This window comes from Hyperolius riggenbachi, chromosome 10, assembly GCF_040937935.1.
Source record: "Hyperolius riggenbachi isolate aHypRig1 chromosome 10, aHypRig1.pri, whole genome shotgun sequence".
NCBI classification, from domain to species: Eukaryota; Metazoa; Chordata; class Amphibia; order Anura; family Hyperoliidae; genus Hyperolius; species Hyperolius riggenbachi.
The window spans coordinates 268,726,560-268,743,064 of NC_090655.1; the positions used below are offsets into that span (position 1 = coordinate 268,726,560).

At 43.3% G+C, this 16,505-nt stretch overlaps 1 protein-coding gene across 1 annotated transcript in view; it reads right to left on the bottom strand.

Annotated features, from left to right (window-relative positions):
- The window catches only part of LOC137537186 (uncharacterized), a 274,266-nt gene that overhangs the window by 95,890 nt on the left and 161,871 nt on the right, over positions 1 to 16,505 (bottom strand). Inside the window, exon 12 of the mRNA XM_068259298.1 lies at positions 14,502 to 15,930. Within this exon, the coding sequence (XP_068115399.1) occupies positions 14,502 to 15,930 (1,429 nt within the window). The remainder of the gene's footprint in view (positions 1 to 14,501; positions 15,931 to 16,505) is intronic.

The following is a 16,505-nucleotide window of genomic DNA, read 5'->3' on the forward strand; positions in this document are numbered from 1 at the left end:
AAGTATGTCCACCCCGACCTCTGCCCTGCCCAATATATAAGAAGTATGTCCACCCGACCTGTGCTCTGCCCAATACATAACACGTATGTCCACCCCGACCTCTGCTCTGCCCAATATATAACAAGTATGTCCACCCCGACCTCTGCTCTGCCCAATATATAACAAGTATGTCCACCCCGACCTCTGCTCTGCCCAATATATAACCAGTATGTCCACCCCGACCTCTGCCCTGCCTAATATATAAGAAGTATGTCCACCCGACCTGTGCTCTGCCCAATACATAACACGTATGTCCACCCCGACCTCTGCTCTGCCCAATATATAACAAGTATGTCCACCCCGACCTCTGCTCTGCCCAATATATAACAAGTATGTCCACCCCGACCTCTGCTCTGCCTAATATATAACAAGTATGTCCACCCCAACCTCTGCTCTGCCCAATATCCAACAACAATCACACAATTACCTCTTTCAGCAACGTGCTCTCTCCACTTTTTGCAAATTCTCTACCTACTGCGGTGCATCACTTCCTGTCTCTTACATCATTTCCTGGGTGTGACATCACTTTCCGCCATCTAGTGGTGAATAGACTAACTGCAGCCTCTGTTTCTGGAATCTCATGCAGTCAGCAATCTATTATTATTATACAGTCTAATTATTATATAATTATAACTATGATTGTTATTTTCTGTTGCTACACAACAGCCTCATCTTCAAATGCATCACATATAGTAATATCAATAATACTGTATAACAGGAATACTAACAATAATATTAATCATTATTAGTCCCAGATAGTTGCTGGAGATGTAGAACTGCCATATGGATGTGATTCCATAGTTACAGGAGATGTCAGTTTCTTGCACCAGACTGAGAGAAAGGCAAAATTACTGGAGAATTACTGGAGAAATATTATGGACTGGGATGTCTATTTTAAATATAAAGTTTTGCTTATATACACTGGACATCCAGAGGAGCAACATTCTTTTGTAAACATCAATAAATGTAATTAGATGCCTTAATTGCCACTTCAGGAGGGTCAGGAGGAGGCATACTAGCTAACTGATGACAAATTGATAAGACCACTAGTAAAATTACTGGAGAAATATTTTGGACTGGGCTGTCTATTTTAAATGTGATGAATGACATTATATCAAACTCTGGTAACTATTGTTAGATATATTAGTTTAACATTGATTCCTCTTTTTCCATGCTAGCAGATATTGCCATTAGGGATGGCAGAACATGTTCACCAATGGACGGTGTGCACTACTAGCGTGCTGGCAGGTAGCGCAACTGGTGCGGACCATTCATGCCTGCCTCATACTTCCCCTTAGGGCCATTTATTCACCCTTCACACTGAAGTCAGGTGAGACAGATTGATTCATCAGATATGATCACCACCCTGGCCACAACCACCCCCCCCCCCCCCATAACAGACACAATCCCGGTGTCTATTTTCTGTCACCTCTCCTCACCCTCACCCGTCCTTCTACTGTCCATGTCTCCTATCCTGACCCTCACCCACCCTTCTACTGTCCATGTTACCTCTCCTGACCCTCATCCACCCTTCTACTGTCCATGTTACCTCTCCTCACCCTCACCCACCCTTCTACTGCCCATGTCACCTCTCCTGACCCTCACCTACCCTTCTACTGTCCATGTCACCTCTCCTGACCCTCACCCACCCTTGTACTGTCCATGTCACCTCTCCTGACCCTCACCCACCCTTCTACTGTCCATGTGACCTCTCCTGACCCTCATCCACCCTTCTACTGTCCATATCACCTCTCCTGACCCTCACCCACTCTTCTACTGTCCATGTTACCTCTCCTGACCCTCATCCACCCTTCTACTGTCCATGTCACCTCTCCTGACCCTCACCCACCCTTCTACTGTCCATGTTACCTCTCCTGACCCTCAGCCACCCTTCTACTGTCCATGTTACCTCTCCTGACCCTCACCCACCCTTCTACTGTCCATGTCACTTCTCCTGACCCTTACTCACCCTTCTACTGTCCATGTCACCTCTCCTGACCCTCACCCACCCTTCTACTGTCCATGTCACCTCTCCTGACCCTCACCCACCCTTCTACTGTCCATGTCACCTCTCCTGACCCTCACCCACCCTTCTACTGTCCATGTCACCTCTCCTGACCCTCACTCACCCTTCTACTGTCCATGTCACCTCTCCTGACCCTCACCCACCCTTCTACTGTCCATGTCACCTCTCCTGACCCTCACCCACCCTTCTACTGTCCATGTTACCTCTCCTGACCCTCACCCACCCTGCCACCCCATGTCATTTTACCTGGGTATCTCTGTATAGTGTAGGTGACCACACAAGATAATGTTTGGTAACTAGGACCAGGCTTGGGTTTTTCCCTAAACCAATCAGTATTCTGAAACACATTGTCCTTTCAGTAATCATGAGGGGGAATAGAGATGTGACACCTAAGCAGACAAATCTGTCTCTCCATAGCAGGAAGAGTGTGAGGGGGGTTCTCATGGGATTGGGATTGTCTATGGCCATTATGCTTCATGTATTCCAGTTAGGCCCCATTCACACTAGAGCGTTTTGCCGCGATTTTGGCAAAACGCTCAAATGCTAGTGCTTTTTAAAAGCGCTAGCGTAATAAAACTCTATGGAACTGTTCTTACTTGGGCAATTTGCAGGAATCGCCGCAAATCGCCCAAAAACAGCAAATGCAAAGGCGTAGCCTGCACTATTTTCAGCCGATTTACAGGCGATCGTGTTTCAGTGCTATAGAAGCGCTAAACGCGATCGACACAAAATCGCTGCACCGTTCAGTGATTTTTCCACGTGAAATCATGGAAAAACCACTCCCGCAAAACGCCAGAAAGTATCGCCGGCATTTTGCAAAGCGCAAGTGTGAATAGAGCCTTACTCTGGAGGTTCTGACCTAATTCTGCTATAATGTCTGTATCTGATGGATGTGAGTCAACCTACACCAGTAACAGATCATCTGCATAATATGAGACTAATAAACCTGCTACTACGAAGCCTTTCTCCTGTGGTTGGGGTGTAAGTCTAATGCCATGGCTGGAGCCAATAATATGGGTGATAGAGGGCACCCCTATTTATCCCCCGCACAGGAGGAGCCTCTGTCCCCAGCATCTTCATCTCCACATTCCCATACACTACACGGTAGTTTGTCGGAACACAGTAGAATCCCTTTAGAGTAAACTCCAGGAAAAGTAGTTGACTGTATCAGAAGTTTACTATATCAGAAATGGTCATACATTGTATATTTATACAAGACGCATTGGCTGGGACCTGGGGAATGATTTTGGCAGTGCTTCTAATCAGGCTGCAACTGAAATGAAATCAACATAGGTGTGCAGAGACTAAGGCCACATACACACATCAGACCATAGTCTTTGTAAAATAAAAGATCACAGACCAATTTTACCCCCTTCCATGTAATATGAGAGCCATACCTACACAGTCTATTCTATGGAGCTGAACTCCCCATCAGACAGAAATCTTTGCAAGATGCTGCACACAAAGATGCTGTAGACATTCAAAAGATCAGTATCTGCAAAAGATCTGTTCCTGCAAAAGATCCGTTCCTGCAAAATGCATTCATAGTCTATGATATCTGCACATCATCATACACACCTTGTTTAACATACAGATAATAGGATAACAGAGGCGCCAATAGGATAAAAAACACTAAAAGAACTTAAAAACCCATTTTGGTAATAGAGGAGGCAGTGGTGGACTCACCCCCTCCAAGCAGAACACACGACTGTGGATTTTCAGTCAAAACAATTTTATTGGATACTCCAAATAAAGTGCAACGCGTTTCACGGGATACAAACCCGCTTCATCAGGCAATAACAGATAGGAGTAAACAGCATCTGCCAGTATCATCAACACTCACAGAGGCGCTCAGTGTTGATGATACTGGCAGATGCTGTTTACTCCTATCTGTTATTGCCTGATGAAGCGGGTTTGTATCCCGTGAAACGCGTTGCACTTTATTTGGAGTATCTAATAAAATTGTTTTGACTGAAAATCCACAGTCGTGTGTTCTGCTTGGAGGGGGTGAGTCCACCACTGCCTCCTCTATTACCAAAATGGGTTTTTAAGTTCTTTTAGTGTTTTTTATCCTATTGGCGCCTCTGTTATCCTATTATCTACATCAAGTCCACCCTTGGTGGAGGGTTGTACCCTTCCTTCTTCAACTACAGAGAGAGACTTTTTAATCCTGAGTGGGGTCAGGACAATCTCCCCACCTGCTTTGACAGTGGTTGCCTACTTGGTAACCCTGGTTTGTGAGTATTAAATTAATATTATTACTCTATCAATTATACCTTACCAGTACATACTACACTATATTGGGCTCTTGGTGTTCTCTCTTTTTCTCTTGTTTAACATACATTCATCTGCAGATCAGATCCACCAGGATGGATTTTCAGATCTGCAGATGATTGTCTGATCTGCAGATGCATGTCAGTTAAACAAGGTGTGTATGATGATCTGCAGATCTCATAGACTATGAATGCAATTTGCAGGAACGGATCTTTGGCAGGAACAGATCTTTTGCAGATACTGATCTTTTGTGTCTGTACAGCATCTGTGTGTGCAGCATCTTGCAAAGATTTTTTTCTGATGGGAAGTTCAGCTCCATAGAAAAGACTGTGTAGGTATGGCTCTCATACTACATGGATTGGTCTGTGATCAAAATTGGTCTGTGATCTTTCATTTTCAAAAGACTATGGTCTGATGTGTGTATGTGGCCTTATGCTGTGTACACACTTGAAAGATTAATGAAAGATCTTAGACCAATTTTACTACCTTCCATGTAGTATGAGAGCATACTCTACACAGTCTTTTCTATTGAGCTGAACTCCCCATCAGATAAAAATCTTTGCAAGATCGGGTACAGAAAGATGCTGTACACATTCAAAAGATCAGTATCTGCAAAAGATCTGTTCCTGCAAAAGATCAGTTCCTGCAAAATGCATTCATAGTCTATGATATCTGCAGATCTCATACACACCTTGTTTAACAGATATTCATCTGCAGATCTGACATTCATCTGCAGGTCTTAAGATCCATCCTGGTTGATCTGATCTGCAGATGAATGTCAGACCAATTTTACCCCCTTCCATGTAGTATGAGAGCATACTCTACACAGTCTATTCTATGGAGCTGCACTCCCCATCAGATAAAAATCTTTGCAAGATGCTGATCACAAAGATGCTGTACACATTCAAAAGATCAGTATCTGCAATAGATCAGTTCCTGAAAAATGCATTCATAGTCTATGATATCGGCAGATCCTCATAGACACCTTGTTTAATAGACATTCATCTGCAGATCAGGTTCACCAGGATGAGTATGCTCTCATAATACATGGAAGGTGGTAAAATTGGTCTAAGATCTTTGTTTAATCTTTCAAGTGTGTACACACCATAAAATACACACCGTGAATACAAATAAGATGCAAACTATGCACTAAATACTAAACTAGATTAATTGAATGCAGACTGAGGCACATGAATGCAGCTAGTCACAAGTAGACTTACATTTTTGTACAACAGGAGGAAATGGCAGCGCTTCCAAATGCAGGCTGCACCTGAATTGACCAGCTGCATAGATGTGAAGAGCCCAAAACATGGGCATATTACTAGAGATGGCCCAGATGGTTCGCCCGGCGGGTAGTTCGCGCGGATATCAGCTACCCTCACCCGCGGAGGGTAGCGGACACACACGTTCGACCCGCCTCCTATATCTCATCATTGGGCTAAACTTTGACCCTCTACATCACAGTCAGCAGACACATGGCAGCCATTCAGGCTGCACTCACCCATGGACCCCCACCCCCCCTATAAAAACGCTGCATCGTCGGCCATGTTCTCAGTCTGCTGATCTTGCTCTAGTGAGAGGTAGGGAGAGACATTTGGAGATAGGGGAGCGTTAGTTAGGATGTTGTTAGCTTGCTCCTTGCTCAATGTTGTTGCTGAAAGCACCCCACAAAAAGCTCTTTTGAGAGCTAATATTCTTCTGATGTGTGTGGATGTGGATGTGGATGTGTGGGTGTGTGTGTGACCAGACCACAGACAGGCATAGATTCCTTAGCTGGGCCTAGTTGCTGACTGTACTGTACCAGGCCCAGCACACTCTGTATTACCATTGCATATCTTTTCACTGCATTTGTGATCTAACTTACTAAAGCATCTTTGTGGCTGACACTGCATATCCTAGAGCCCAGACAGTTGCCAGCCAGGCTAGCTGGGATTTATAGTCCCACACTGTATTACCATACCATTGCATATCTTTTCACTGCATTTGTGATTTAACTTACTAAAGCATAGCTGTCTTTGTGGGTGACACTGCATAGATAGAGCCCACAGACAGTTGCCAGGCCAGCTGGGATTTGTAGTCCCACACTGGCAGCACACTTTATTACCATACCATTGCATATCTTTTCACCTCAGCTCGAGCATATGGGCTGGAAAACCGCCATCGCCTGCACTCTCGCCATCGTGCGCACCAGCATGGACATCACTACACAAACAGCTGTTTGCGGTACGTTACACAGTGAGTTTGGTCTGTCAATGTGAAGCAGTACACTCAGGGTCGGACTGCGACCCTGGGGGGCCACTAGAAAAATTTCAACCTGGGGTCCACACATCCCATGAATGGGTGGGAAAAGGGGTGTGACCATGCACCGGAAGGTGGGCGTGGTCATGATGTATCATGGACAGGGCATAATGTACAAAGCAGCATTGTAATTGAGACACCGCTGCCCAGCAAAACTTTGCATAGTATTTATATAAAGTAATAGTAATATGAAGTAATGTCCTAGTTACCATACATATGACATTGATTACAATGTGAGCTCCTCTGAGGACAGTCAGTGACATGACTCTGTAATGTGCTGCAGAAGATGTCAGTGCTTTATAAATACATAATAATAATATGGTAAGACATTAGACTATGACTATGGTAGGGATTAGACTGTGAGCTCCTCTGAGGACAGTCAGTGACATGACTATGCACTCTGTACAGTGCAAAAGATGTCAGTGCTATATAAATACATAATAATAATATGGTAGGACATTAGACTATGGCTATGGTAGGATTAGATTGTGAGCTCCTCTGAGGACAGTCAGTGACATGACTCTGTAAAGTTATCAGCTTATCAGCTGAAGGTGCTAAGAAAACATGGATGATGCGGATCTTAATCTCCTTACTTTCTCCTACACGGCAGAGGAGACTTCAAAGATCATAACTCAAGTATCTCATGAAGTAGCCTTTTTGAATGCCTCTGATGACAAGGCTATACGTCGACAGATACAGAAGGTAGCTAAGCTACACATTACTTTTGTATCGTAGAGTGGGGCGCATACCAAGAGGTATGCGGGCCCATGTGGCACGCATAATGTTTCCATCTGACAAAACCTTCTGTGATACATGGTCACATATCTGGAACTAAGCATCATTTGACGCTATGGTCGTGACCATCCAGAGAATCCAAGATGAGTTGCCAAAGCTCACGCAAACAAGGATTGACCTCAAGGACAAATTAAAACAAGTGATCTCAATAGAAGCTTATGAACAATTTGAAGATGAACTGGTAACTTTATTGGATACACATCAAAGGAATGTTGAGGCCATAAAACGAGAAAAATACCAGCGTGATGAGCTTGATTATACATCTGGGTATGTGTATGCCTGGCAAAAACCTGGGGGTAGACCTAGGTTACCCCGTAGACCGAAAGGAGTAAAGATCCCTGGTACAGGTCAAGAAGAATCACAATCTCAATCGACAGTTTTTTGGTCAGTTCTTCACAGGAAGGTCTGTCAGACGTCCCAGGAAACGCAGGGGAGGGCGCAGGAGGAGGCACCATAAAATCCAGGCTGAGACCACGACAATCACGCCCCTACCAGAGGAAAATTTAGTTGTCAATATTTCATCTGTGCAGCTGGCACCGAAGCAGATGGTTGCCCTCAACCATAGACTGTCTTTCTCCCCAACGAATTGGCCTGATCCTCAGGAAGTAGATATCGAGTTGCAGCGGTTTTTTTTAGGAACATCAAGTTAAAGTATTATTTTTCTATACCGAGGGATTTCATGTCGACGACACCCCCACAGATGGAAGATGGAACACTTACACATAGAGATCTAGGACTTTGGTCTAAATCCAATTTTTAACCACCTTCCTGTCAGATCATTGATTAATTTATTCGGAAAGTGCAGGGTGAGGTAGATACATTGTTGCGTAGATCTGATAAATTGGCTATGTCTGTTTCCAACAATTTAAATAGAGATGAGAAACTGGCATTACAAGAACTGATGGACAATCCTTCGTTAACTATAAAGCCAGCAGATAAAGGTGGGGCTGTCGTCGTCATGGATACAATCTCCTATAAAAACGAAATTAGAAGACAACTTGCAGATCAGGGGACTTACCGTTTGTTAAATGGAGACCCTTTGAGAGAAATCCAACAAAAAATCCAGGACATTGTGTCGAAGGCATCACAAGATGACTCATCGATATGAAGCTAGCTAATTATTTGATTCAATCAGAGCCCATCACTCCAGTTCTTTATACATGTCCTAAAATACACAAAACGTTGGACAATCCCCCAGGACGCCCTATAGTAGCGGGGGTCAAGTCAGTTTTTTCACCCATAGCTAAATATCTAGATAAAATTTTAAGACCGTATGTGGCCAGACAGAAATCATATCTTAGGGATACTCAGATGTTTTTAAATGTGCTTAGAAACATGGAGCCCTTGGAAGGGGATTGCCTGTTAGTTACTATGAATGTAGAGAGCCTCTACACCTCCATCCCACATGATGGGGGTGTAGAGGCTGTCAAATTTATGTTGGAGACAGCTTCAGATTTTGATACTCGACAGGTTAAGTTTATCTGTGATTTGTTGGAGTTGGTTCTGAGAAACAATTATTTTCGATTTGAGGATGATTTTTTCATGCAAATTAAGGGTACAGCGATGGGGTCGAACGTGGCCCCGACCTATGCAAACATATTCATGGGAGTGTATGAGGATATGTATATATATATACAAATGAGTTGTTCAAACAGTATGCTATACAGTGGTTTAGATACATTGATGATATGTTCTGCATGTGGTCGGGGCCACGTTCGACCCTAGATGCTTTTGTGGCTGAGATTGTGTCCTGTAACAAGGATATAAGATTTACTGTCAATACCTCTGAAAGACAGATTTCCTTTTTGGATGTCATGGTTGTTCAAGATGGCAATGTATTGAAAACTGACCTCTATACAAAGCCAACGGATGAGAACTCCCTGTTGCACTTTGGGAGTTTCCGTCCGTTGGCTACTAAGAGGTCGATTCCGTTGAGTCAATTCAAAAGAGTACATACCATAGTGTCGGATGAGCGACAGAGGGAAGTTAGGATAGGAGAAATGCGCAATAATTTTTTGCGTTGGGGATATCCAGGTCAATTGGTAGATGGTGCGATGGCGAGACTTGCGGATGGCGTGGGAGGCAGACATCACAAGAGGCTGACTAACAGAGTGCCATTTGTGTCAAGATTTAATACTGAAAGCTATAATATAGCAAAAATTATTAAGCGTAATTGGCACTTGCTGTCTGATAGCTTCTCACATATTGCTGAATTTAAAAATGTTGCAGTTTTTTTCTTATAGAAAAGCACCATCCTTGAGGGATAGGTTGGTGCATGCTGATAGTACTGGAGGTGGTGCTGGCCGACGTGCACTGACCCGCAGGGGCACTTTTCCATGTCTTAATTGTGTTCACTGCAGTTCAGTGATCAAAGGGGATACTATTACACATCCCCATAGGGGTACTAAGATTAAAATTAGGGGTTGTCACTCATGTGACTCCATGTATGTTGTTTATGCTTTGAAGTGCCCCTGTGGGTTAGTGTATGTTGGCCAGACCACTCAAAAAATGAAAGTTAGACTCTCCTCTCACAAACATGCAATTAGAGAGAAGCTTGTTGAACAGTCAGTGGCTAATCATTTTGATGATTTTGGAGCAAGTACTACCATCTAGGAGGGGAGGAGATAGGCTTAAGAAACTTTTATATAGGGAAGCATATTGGATAAAAAAAACTAGATTCTATGGAGCCTAGAGGTCTTAATAATAATAATAATAATAATAATAATCTGAACATTTGTATAGCGCTTTTCTCCTGTCGGACTCAAAGCGCTCAAGAGCTGCAGCCACTGGGACACGCTCAGGAGGCCACCCTGCAGTGTTAGGGAGTCTTGCCTTGAACTCCTTACTGAATAGGTATTGACCATAGCCAGGATTCGAACCCTGGTCTCCCATGTCAAAGGCAGAGCCCTTAACCAGTACACTATCCAGCCACTGCTGGATAATAGAGAACTGGATCTGATACCTTGTATTTAATATGCCTGTTTTCCATGCCATCTGGCTATGTCATTGCTATCTTTATGTTTATTCATTAATTTTTGATTTTTGTTATTTTATTTTTTTATTTTTGCAATATAGATCTGATATTTATCTGGAGCTCCCCCATGCAAAATCCCCTGCATTAATAACTATGGCAGTATATCATGATGCAGAGGTAAGATCATTTGTTCATTTTATGCTATCGTAAGGTATAGAGTCTTCCTTGTATGTGAGGGGTGCCTTGTTGTCCATCACCATGGTTACAACGAGGTGGGAGTGGGTGGATTCGGAGTGCGGCCTCTAGGGGCGGCGCTGGGAGTCTGGCACGAATCTCACTGGTTGCATGGCTTGCGAAGACGTGGGTGGCCTGTGTGCCGCCCACGCTCTACGTCACTCGCTGCAGTTCCCCGTCAGGTCCGCCGTAGGCGGATCGGGGTGACGCTGTGTGAGTACAGCTATGCGCAGGTGCGGGATGATCGGGACCCTCTCCGCATAATGACGTGGGGAGATGGATCCAGCATCCTATGGCAGAGCAGCAGGTCAGTTCCCCATCAGGTCCGTGTTAATGATTGGATAGGTGTTACATTGTATTTCATCGGCTGCTTTGTCAAACATGTGTATAAAGATGGTGTAAACTGTGATGTATGTTTATTTTGTACCAAACCTTGCTTGATAAAGGAGATAGCCACCGAAACGTCGCTGAAGGCGGTACAAGATCTGATTATGCAATAAAAGAGCAATATAAATGGATGGTGTCGGTCATTTCAATACTACGTCTCAGTTCAGGGTCTTTAAAGCTTTAACAAAACAATTCACAGAGTAGCATGAAAGAGCCCTCAGGATTCTGAGTAAAAATACTTGTAAAAGGAACACTTATGGCCAAGACGTCGCCCACACTTAACACTCGTCTGACAAGTAGTGACTACTTCTAAAATATTTCCCACGCTCAGCAAATGAATAGGACTTTTATTGTGATTGATTTATAAAGCGCCAACATATTCCATGGAGCTGTACAAAGTAAGAAAACAAACAAAGGGTGCATAATGATACAGACAACGATATTCATCAAATATGGACACTGATGCAAAATACAGAACTAAAGATTACAATGACAGATGTAAGCACAAGGTATGAAATGAACAACAAATTCCAAGACACAAAAGGGTGAGAGAGCTCTGCCCTTGCAAGTTTACAATCTAAAAGAATGGGGTTAAACAGGAGGTGGGGAAATGTGCAGTGTATATGCAGGCAGTGCGTATTTGGGTTATTCAATAAGGAGTAAGACTTGACGTGAGGTTGAAGGGGGCAGGGCTGTGTAGTCGGTACAAAAATCCAGGCCTGTGGAGTTGGAGTCGAGGAGTCGGAGCAATTTTGGGCACCCGGAGTCAGAGTTGGAGTCGTTGATTTCATAAACTGAGGAGTCAGAGTCAGATGATTTTTGAAAAAAATCCACAGCCCTGTTAAGTATTAGACTAAGGAGTCGGAGTCATTTTGGGTACCCGGAGTCAAAGTTAGAGTCAGAGTCGTGGTTTCATAAACTGAGGAGTCGGAGACAGAAGATTTTAGTACCGACTCCACAGCCCTGCAAAAATCCACCAACTCCAACTCCACAGTTTAGGATTCCTCCGACTCCTCTAATTTGCTTATTACAATCTTGTTGATTGAAAGTATGTAACATGAAATTCATCTCTTAACTGCCAACGCTTAGGGCTCTTTCACATTAGGGCAGATTTTCTGCGTTTCAACGCAAAGGATAAAGTTTGCGTTACCCAAGGTGAAATGAAAGTCCATAGACTTTCATTTTAGCTTTCACATATAACGCAGCCTTTTTGTGCGTTGCGTTCCACTGCACCCAGGCGCAGTTTTTTGGCCAACGCTAGCTTTATGCGTTACAATGTTAGTCAATGTAAAACGCACACTATGCGCGTTTTTAATCCGTTAACGCAGGCAATCAGTCCCAGAATGCAACAGAGGAACAATGTAGAAAGTTGACAACTAAAAGAAAAAAAAATTACCTGCGTTTTTCTATGTGCAGTAACGCATTGAAAACGGATTAAAAACGCACACTCACTGCAGTGCAACGCATATCAAAACGCAGTAAAAGGCATACAACAAAACGTATGCTTTGAGCGTTCTCCAACGCAAGCTCTGATGTGAAAGAGCCCTTAGGAATTTTAATAGACAACTGAAGTGAGAGGGATATGTAGACTGCCATATTTATTCTCTTTAGTTATAGACTAAAACTAGTCCTTGGTAAGAGTACTTGTAAAATGTACAGACCGGAACAAAGAACATCTATCAGGCCCTAGGCAATGTAACTGTTTGTACATGTAAGGGTGATGTGCAGGTACTTTGCAGGGGAATGAGGAGATTCTTCCTCTATTACACATTCTTCACGCACAATCTGAACATGGATCAGGCCCTAGACAATGTAACTGTGGGTACATGTAAGAGTAATGTGCAGGTACTCTGCAGGGGAATGAGGAGATTCTTCCTCTATTACACATCTGAACATGGATCAGGCCCTAGGCAATGTGACTGTGGGTACATGTAAGGGTGATGTGCAGGTACTCTGCAGGAGAATGAGGAGATTCTTCCTCTATTACACATTCTTCATGCACAATCTGAACCAGGTTTATGGGTGATAGACAATACCTCTGTGTTCAATGTGCACAACATTCTCAGTGGATTCCCTGCAGCTCTGTGGGGAGAGCATATGTAGAGTTTAGTACTACTGTGTAACAAAGTAAACCTGAGACAGATGAAATTAAAGTTTTATACATACCTGGGGTTTCCTCCAGCTCCCTTCAGGCTAATCAGTCCCTCGCTGTCCTCCTCCGGCACCTGGATCTTCTGGTATGATTCCAGGTACTTGAGCCAGTCGGGCGTATTGCACATGCACACACTCCGCCGCCAGGAGCGTACTACACCTGCGCAGCACAATTGCGCAGGTGCAGAATGCTCCTGGCTGTAGGAGCGGCACGTGGCCGGAATGCGCTGACTGCCGGAATTACTGGAACTCATCGCAGAAGATCCAGGTGGTGGAGGAGGACAGCGAGGGACTGATTGGCCTGAAGGGGAGTGGAGGAAGCCCCAGGTATGTATAATTTTTTTCTTTTCATCCATCTCAGGTACCCTTTAATTCGAAGTCACCAAAACAAATTTTAACATAAATTATTTGATTTCATAAGCAAAGAGTGAATACATTTGCATAAATCAGCATCAACGCAGAATTATTTCCATCTCATTGACCATCTCTATTAGTGACACGGCTACACATCGGGCTTTATTCTTACAGCATAGATGTTATTTAGTATATATAAGAGATTCCTGTGTACACATCATATACACTGTACAGTCACAATCAGATATCTATATCTGACTTTAAAAATACGGGGACTGCTTTATTGAAGCAGCACACGTAACTAATTTTGATTTGTTTATTTCATTTTTGTGGACTAAGCACAGCTATTACTGTATATATAAATTATTTATGATGACTATTATCTGAGAAATAGAACATATATTTTCTATTTTAATTACAGGTTAAATTCATTAGGAGTCGGAGCATTTTTTCCCGACTCCAGGCACCCAAAATTGCTCCGACTCCACAGCCCTGGAAGGGGGAATGGCCTAAGTTAGAGCGTATGCTTGTCAGAAAAGGTGAGTTTTGAGAGAGCATTTTAAGAATTCAAAGGTGGGGGAGTGACAGATGTGCTGTAGAAGGGCATTCCAGAGGAGGGGTGAGGCACGTGAAAAGTCTTGTATACATGAATGCGAAGAGGTAATTCTAGAGGAGGACAAAAGAAGCTCCTGTGCAGATCTGAGATTGCAATCAATTAAAGATAGAAAAGCAGTCCATGCACTCACCTGGTCTGACAGCTCAGGAATAACAACATGCACAGCGTGCTTCCTCTTCCTGTGCCTCCACGTGCGGGAAAAATAGTCCAAGCAATTCCAACAGCAAAGACCGCATGAGCACCAGTAAAATGCACACCGCTGTGTTTAATAGCAAAAATTCAGCAATCCAGCAGCTGTCACAATAAAAGGCAATACGTCACCCTTTCCGGGTGCACCCAGCATAGAGATACTTCAGATCTGAGATTGTGGTTTGGTTGGTGTCTGGAAACTAGTGAGGAGATGTACGGAGGAGAGATCACTGGAGTGAGATCTCTCATGTCTGACTAGTTGTGTTTTCCATCCAAAACATTTCCCACACTCAGCACATGAATACGGCTTCTCACCAGTGTGTATTCTCTCATGTCTGACAAGGTTTGATTTATTCCCAAACCATTTCCCACACTCAGCACATGAATAGGGCTTCTCACCAGTGTGAGATCTCTCATGTCTGACAAGGTTGCTTTTATCACCAAAACATTTCCCACACTCAGCACATGAATATGGCTTCTCACCAGTGTGTGATCTCTTATGTGTGACAAGGTTAGATTTATTCCCAAAACATTTCCCACACTCAGCACATGAATAGGGCTTCTCACCAGTGTGTGTTATCTCATGACTAACAAGCTGTGTTTTTTTTACAAAACATTTCCCACACTCAGCACATGAATAGGGCTTCTCACCAGTGTGAAATCTCTCATGTGTGATAAGGTGTGATTTCTGTACAAAACATTTCCCACACTCAGCACATGAATAGGGCTTCTCACCAGTGTGAGATCTCTCATGTGTGACAAGATACGATTTATTCCCAAAACATTTCCCACACTCAGCACATGAATAGGGCTTCTCACCAGTGTGTATTCTTTCATGATTAACTAGACTTGATTTTTCACTAAAACATTTCCCACACTCAGCACATGAATATTGCTTGTCATCAGTGTGAGATCTCTCATGACTGACTAGCTGTGTTTTCCATCCAAAACATTTACCACACTCAGCACACGAATAGGGCTTCTCACCAGTGTGTGTTATCTCATGACTAACAAGCTGTGATTTTTGTTCAAAACATTTCCCACACTCAGCACATGAATAGGGCTTCTCACCAGTGTGTAGTCTCTCATGAGGAACTAGACTTGATTTATGCCTAAACCATTTCCCACACTCAGCACATGAATATGGCTTCTCACCAGTGTGCAATCTATGATGACTAACAAGGTGTGATTTTTGTCCAAAACACTTCCCACACTCAGCACATGAATAGGGCTTCTCACCAGTGTGTATTCTCTCATGATTGCTTAGCTTTGATTTACGCTCAAAACATTTCCCACACTCAGCACATGCATAGGGCTTCTCACCAGTATGAGTTCTCTCATGTCTGACAAGATTTGATTTCCAAACAAAACATTTCCCACACGAGGAACAGGAATAAGACCCCCCAGCAGGGGAAGAGCTGTGCTCGGTATGAGGCCCCTCAGGGTTAGACAGGTGAGGGGAGTCTGGGGGAATATTTGGGGTAACCAGGATATCTGCAGGAGACTCTTGTCTAGTGACATCATCATCCGTTGTACAGTCTGTGGATACAGAGAGACGAGTCTCTGAGAGGTTCCTGATGCCGGGACTCCGCCCTGCAAATAGAGAAACATCATCACTTCCTGTTAGAGAATTCTGTAGGGAGGAACAATTATCATTAGGGAGGGTCAGTGAGCTGCTGATAATTCCAAGTTTATGCAGTTTGGAAATGGACCAGATGCAGCAGCTGCATAACTTTGCATTTCATTAGCATACAATTTGCACCATCTCAGAGTTATTAGCATATCACTGCCCATCACTAGTTATCAGCCTGACAGAGAACTGCTGAAGGTTCAGTCTATGTACTGGTCCTTCTCAAAAAATTAGCATATTGTGATAAAGTTCAGTATTTTCTGTAATGTACTGATAAACATTAGACTTTCATATATTTTAGATTCATTACACACAACTGAAGTAGTTCAAGCCTTTTATTGTTTTAATATTGATGATTTTGGCATACAGCTCATGAAAACCCCAAATTCCTATCTCAAAAAATTAGCATATTTAATCCGACCAATAAAAGAAAAGCGTTTTTAAAACAAAAAAGTCAACCTTCAAATAATTAAGTTCAGTTATGCACTCAATACTTGGTCGGGAATCCTTTTGCAGAAATGACTGCTTCAATGCGGCG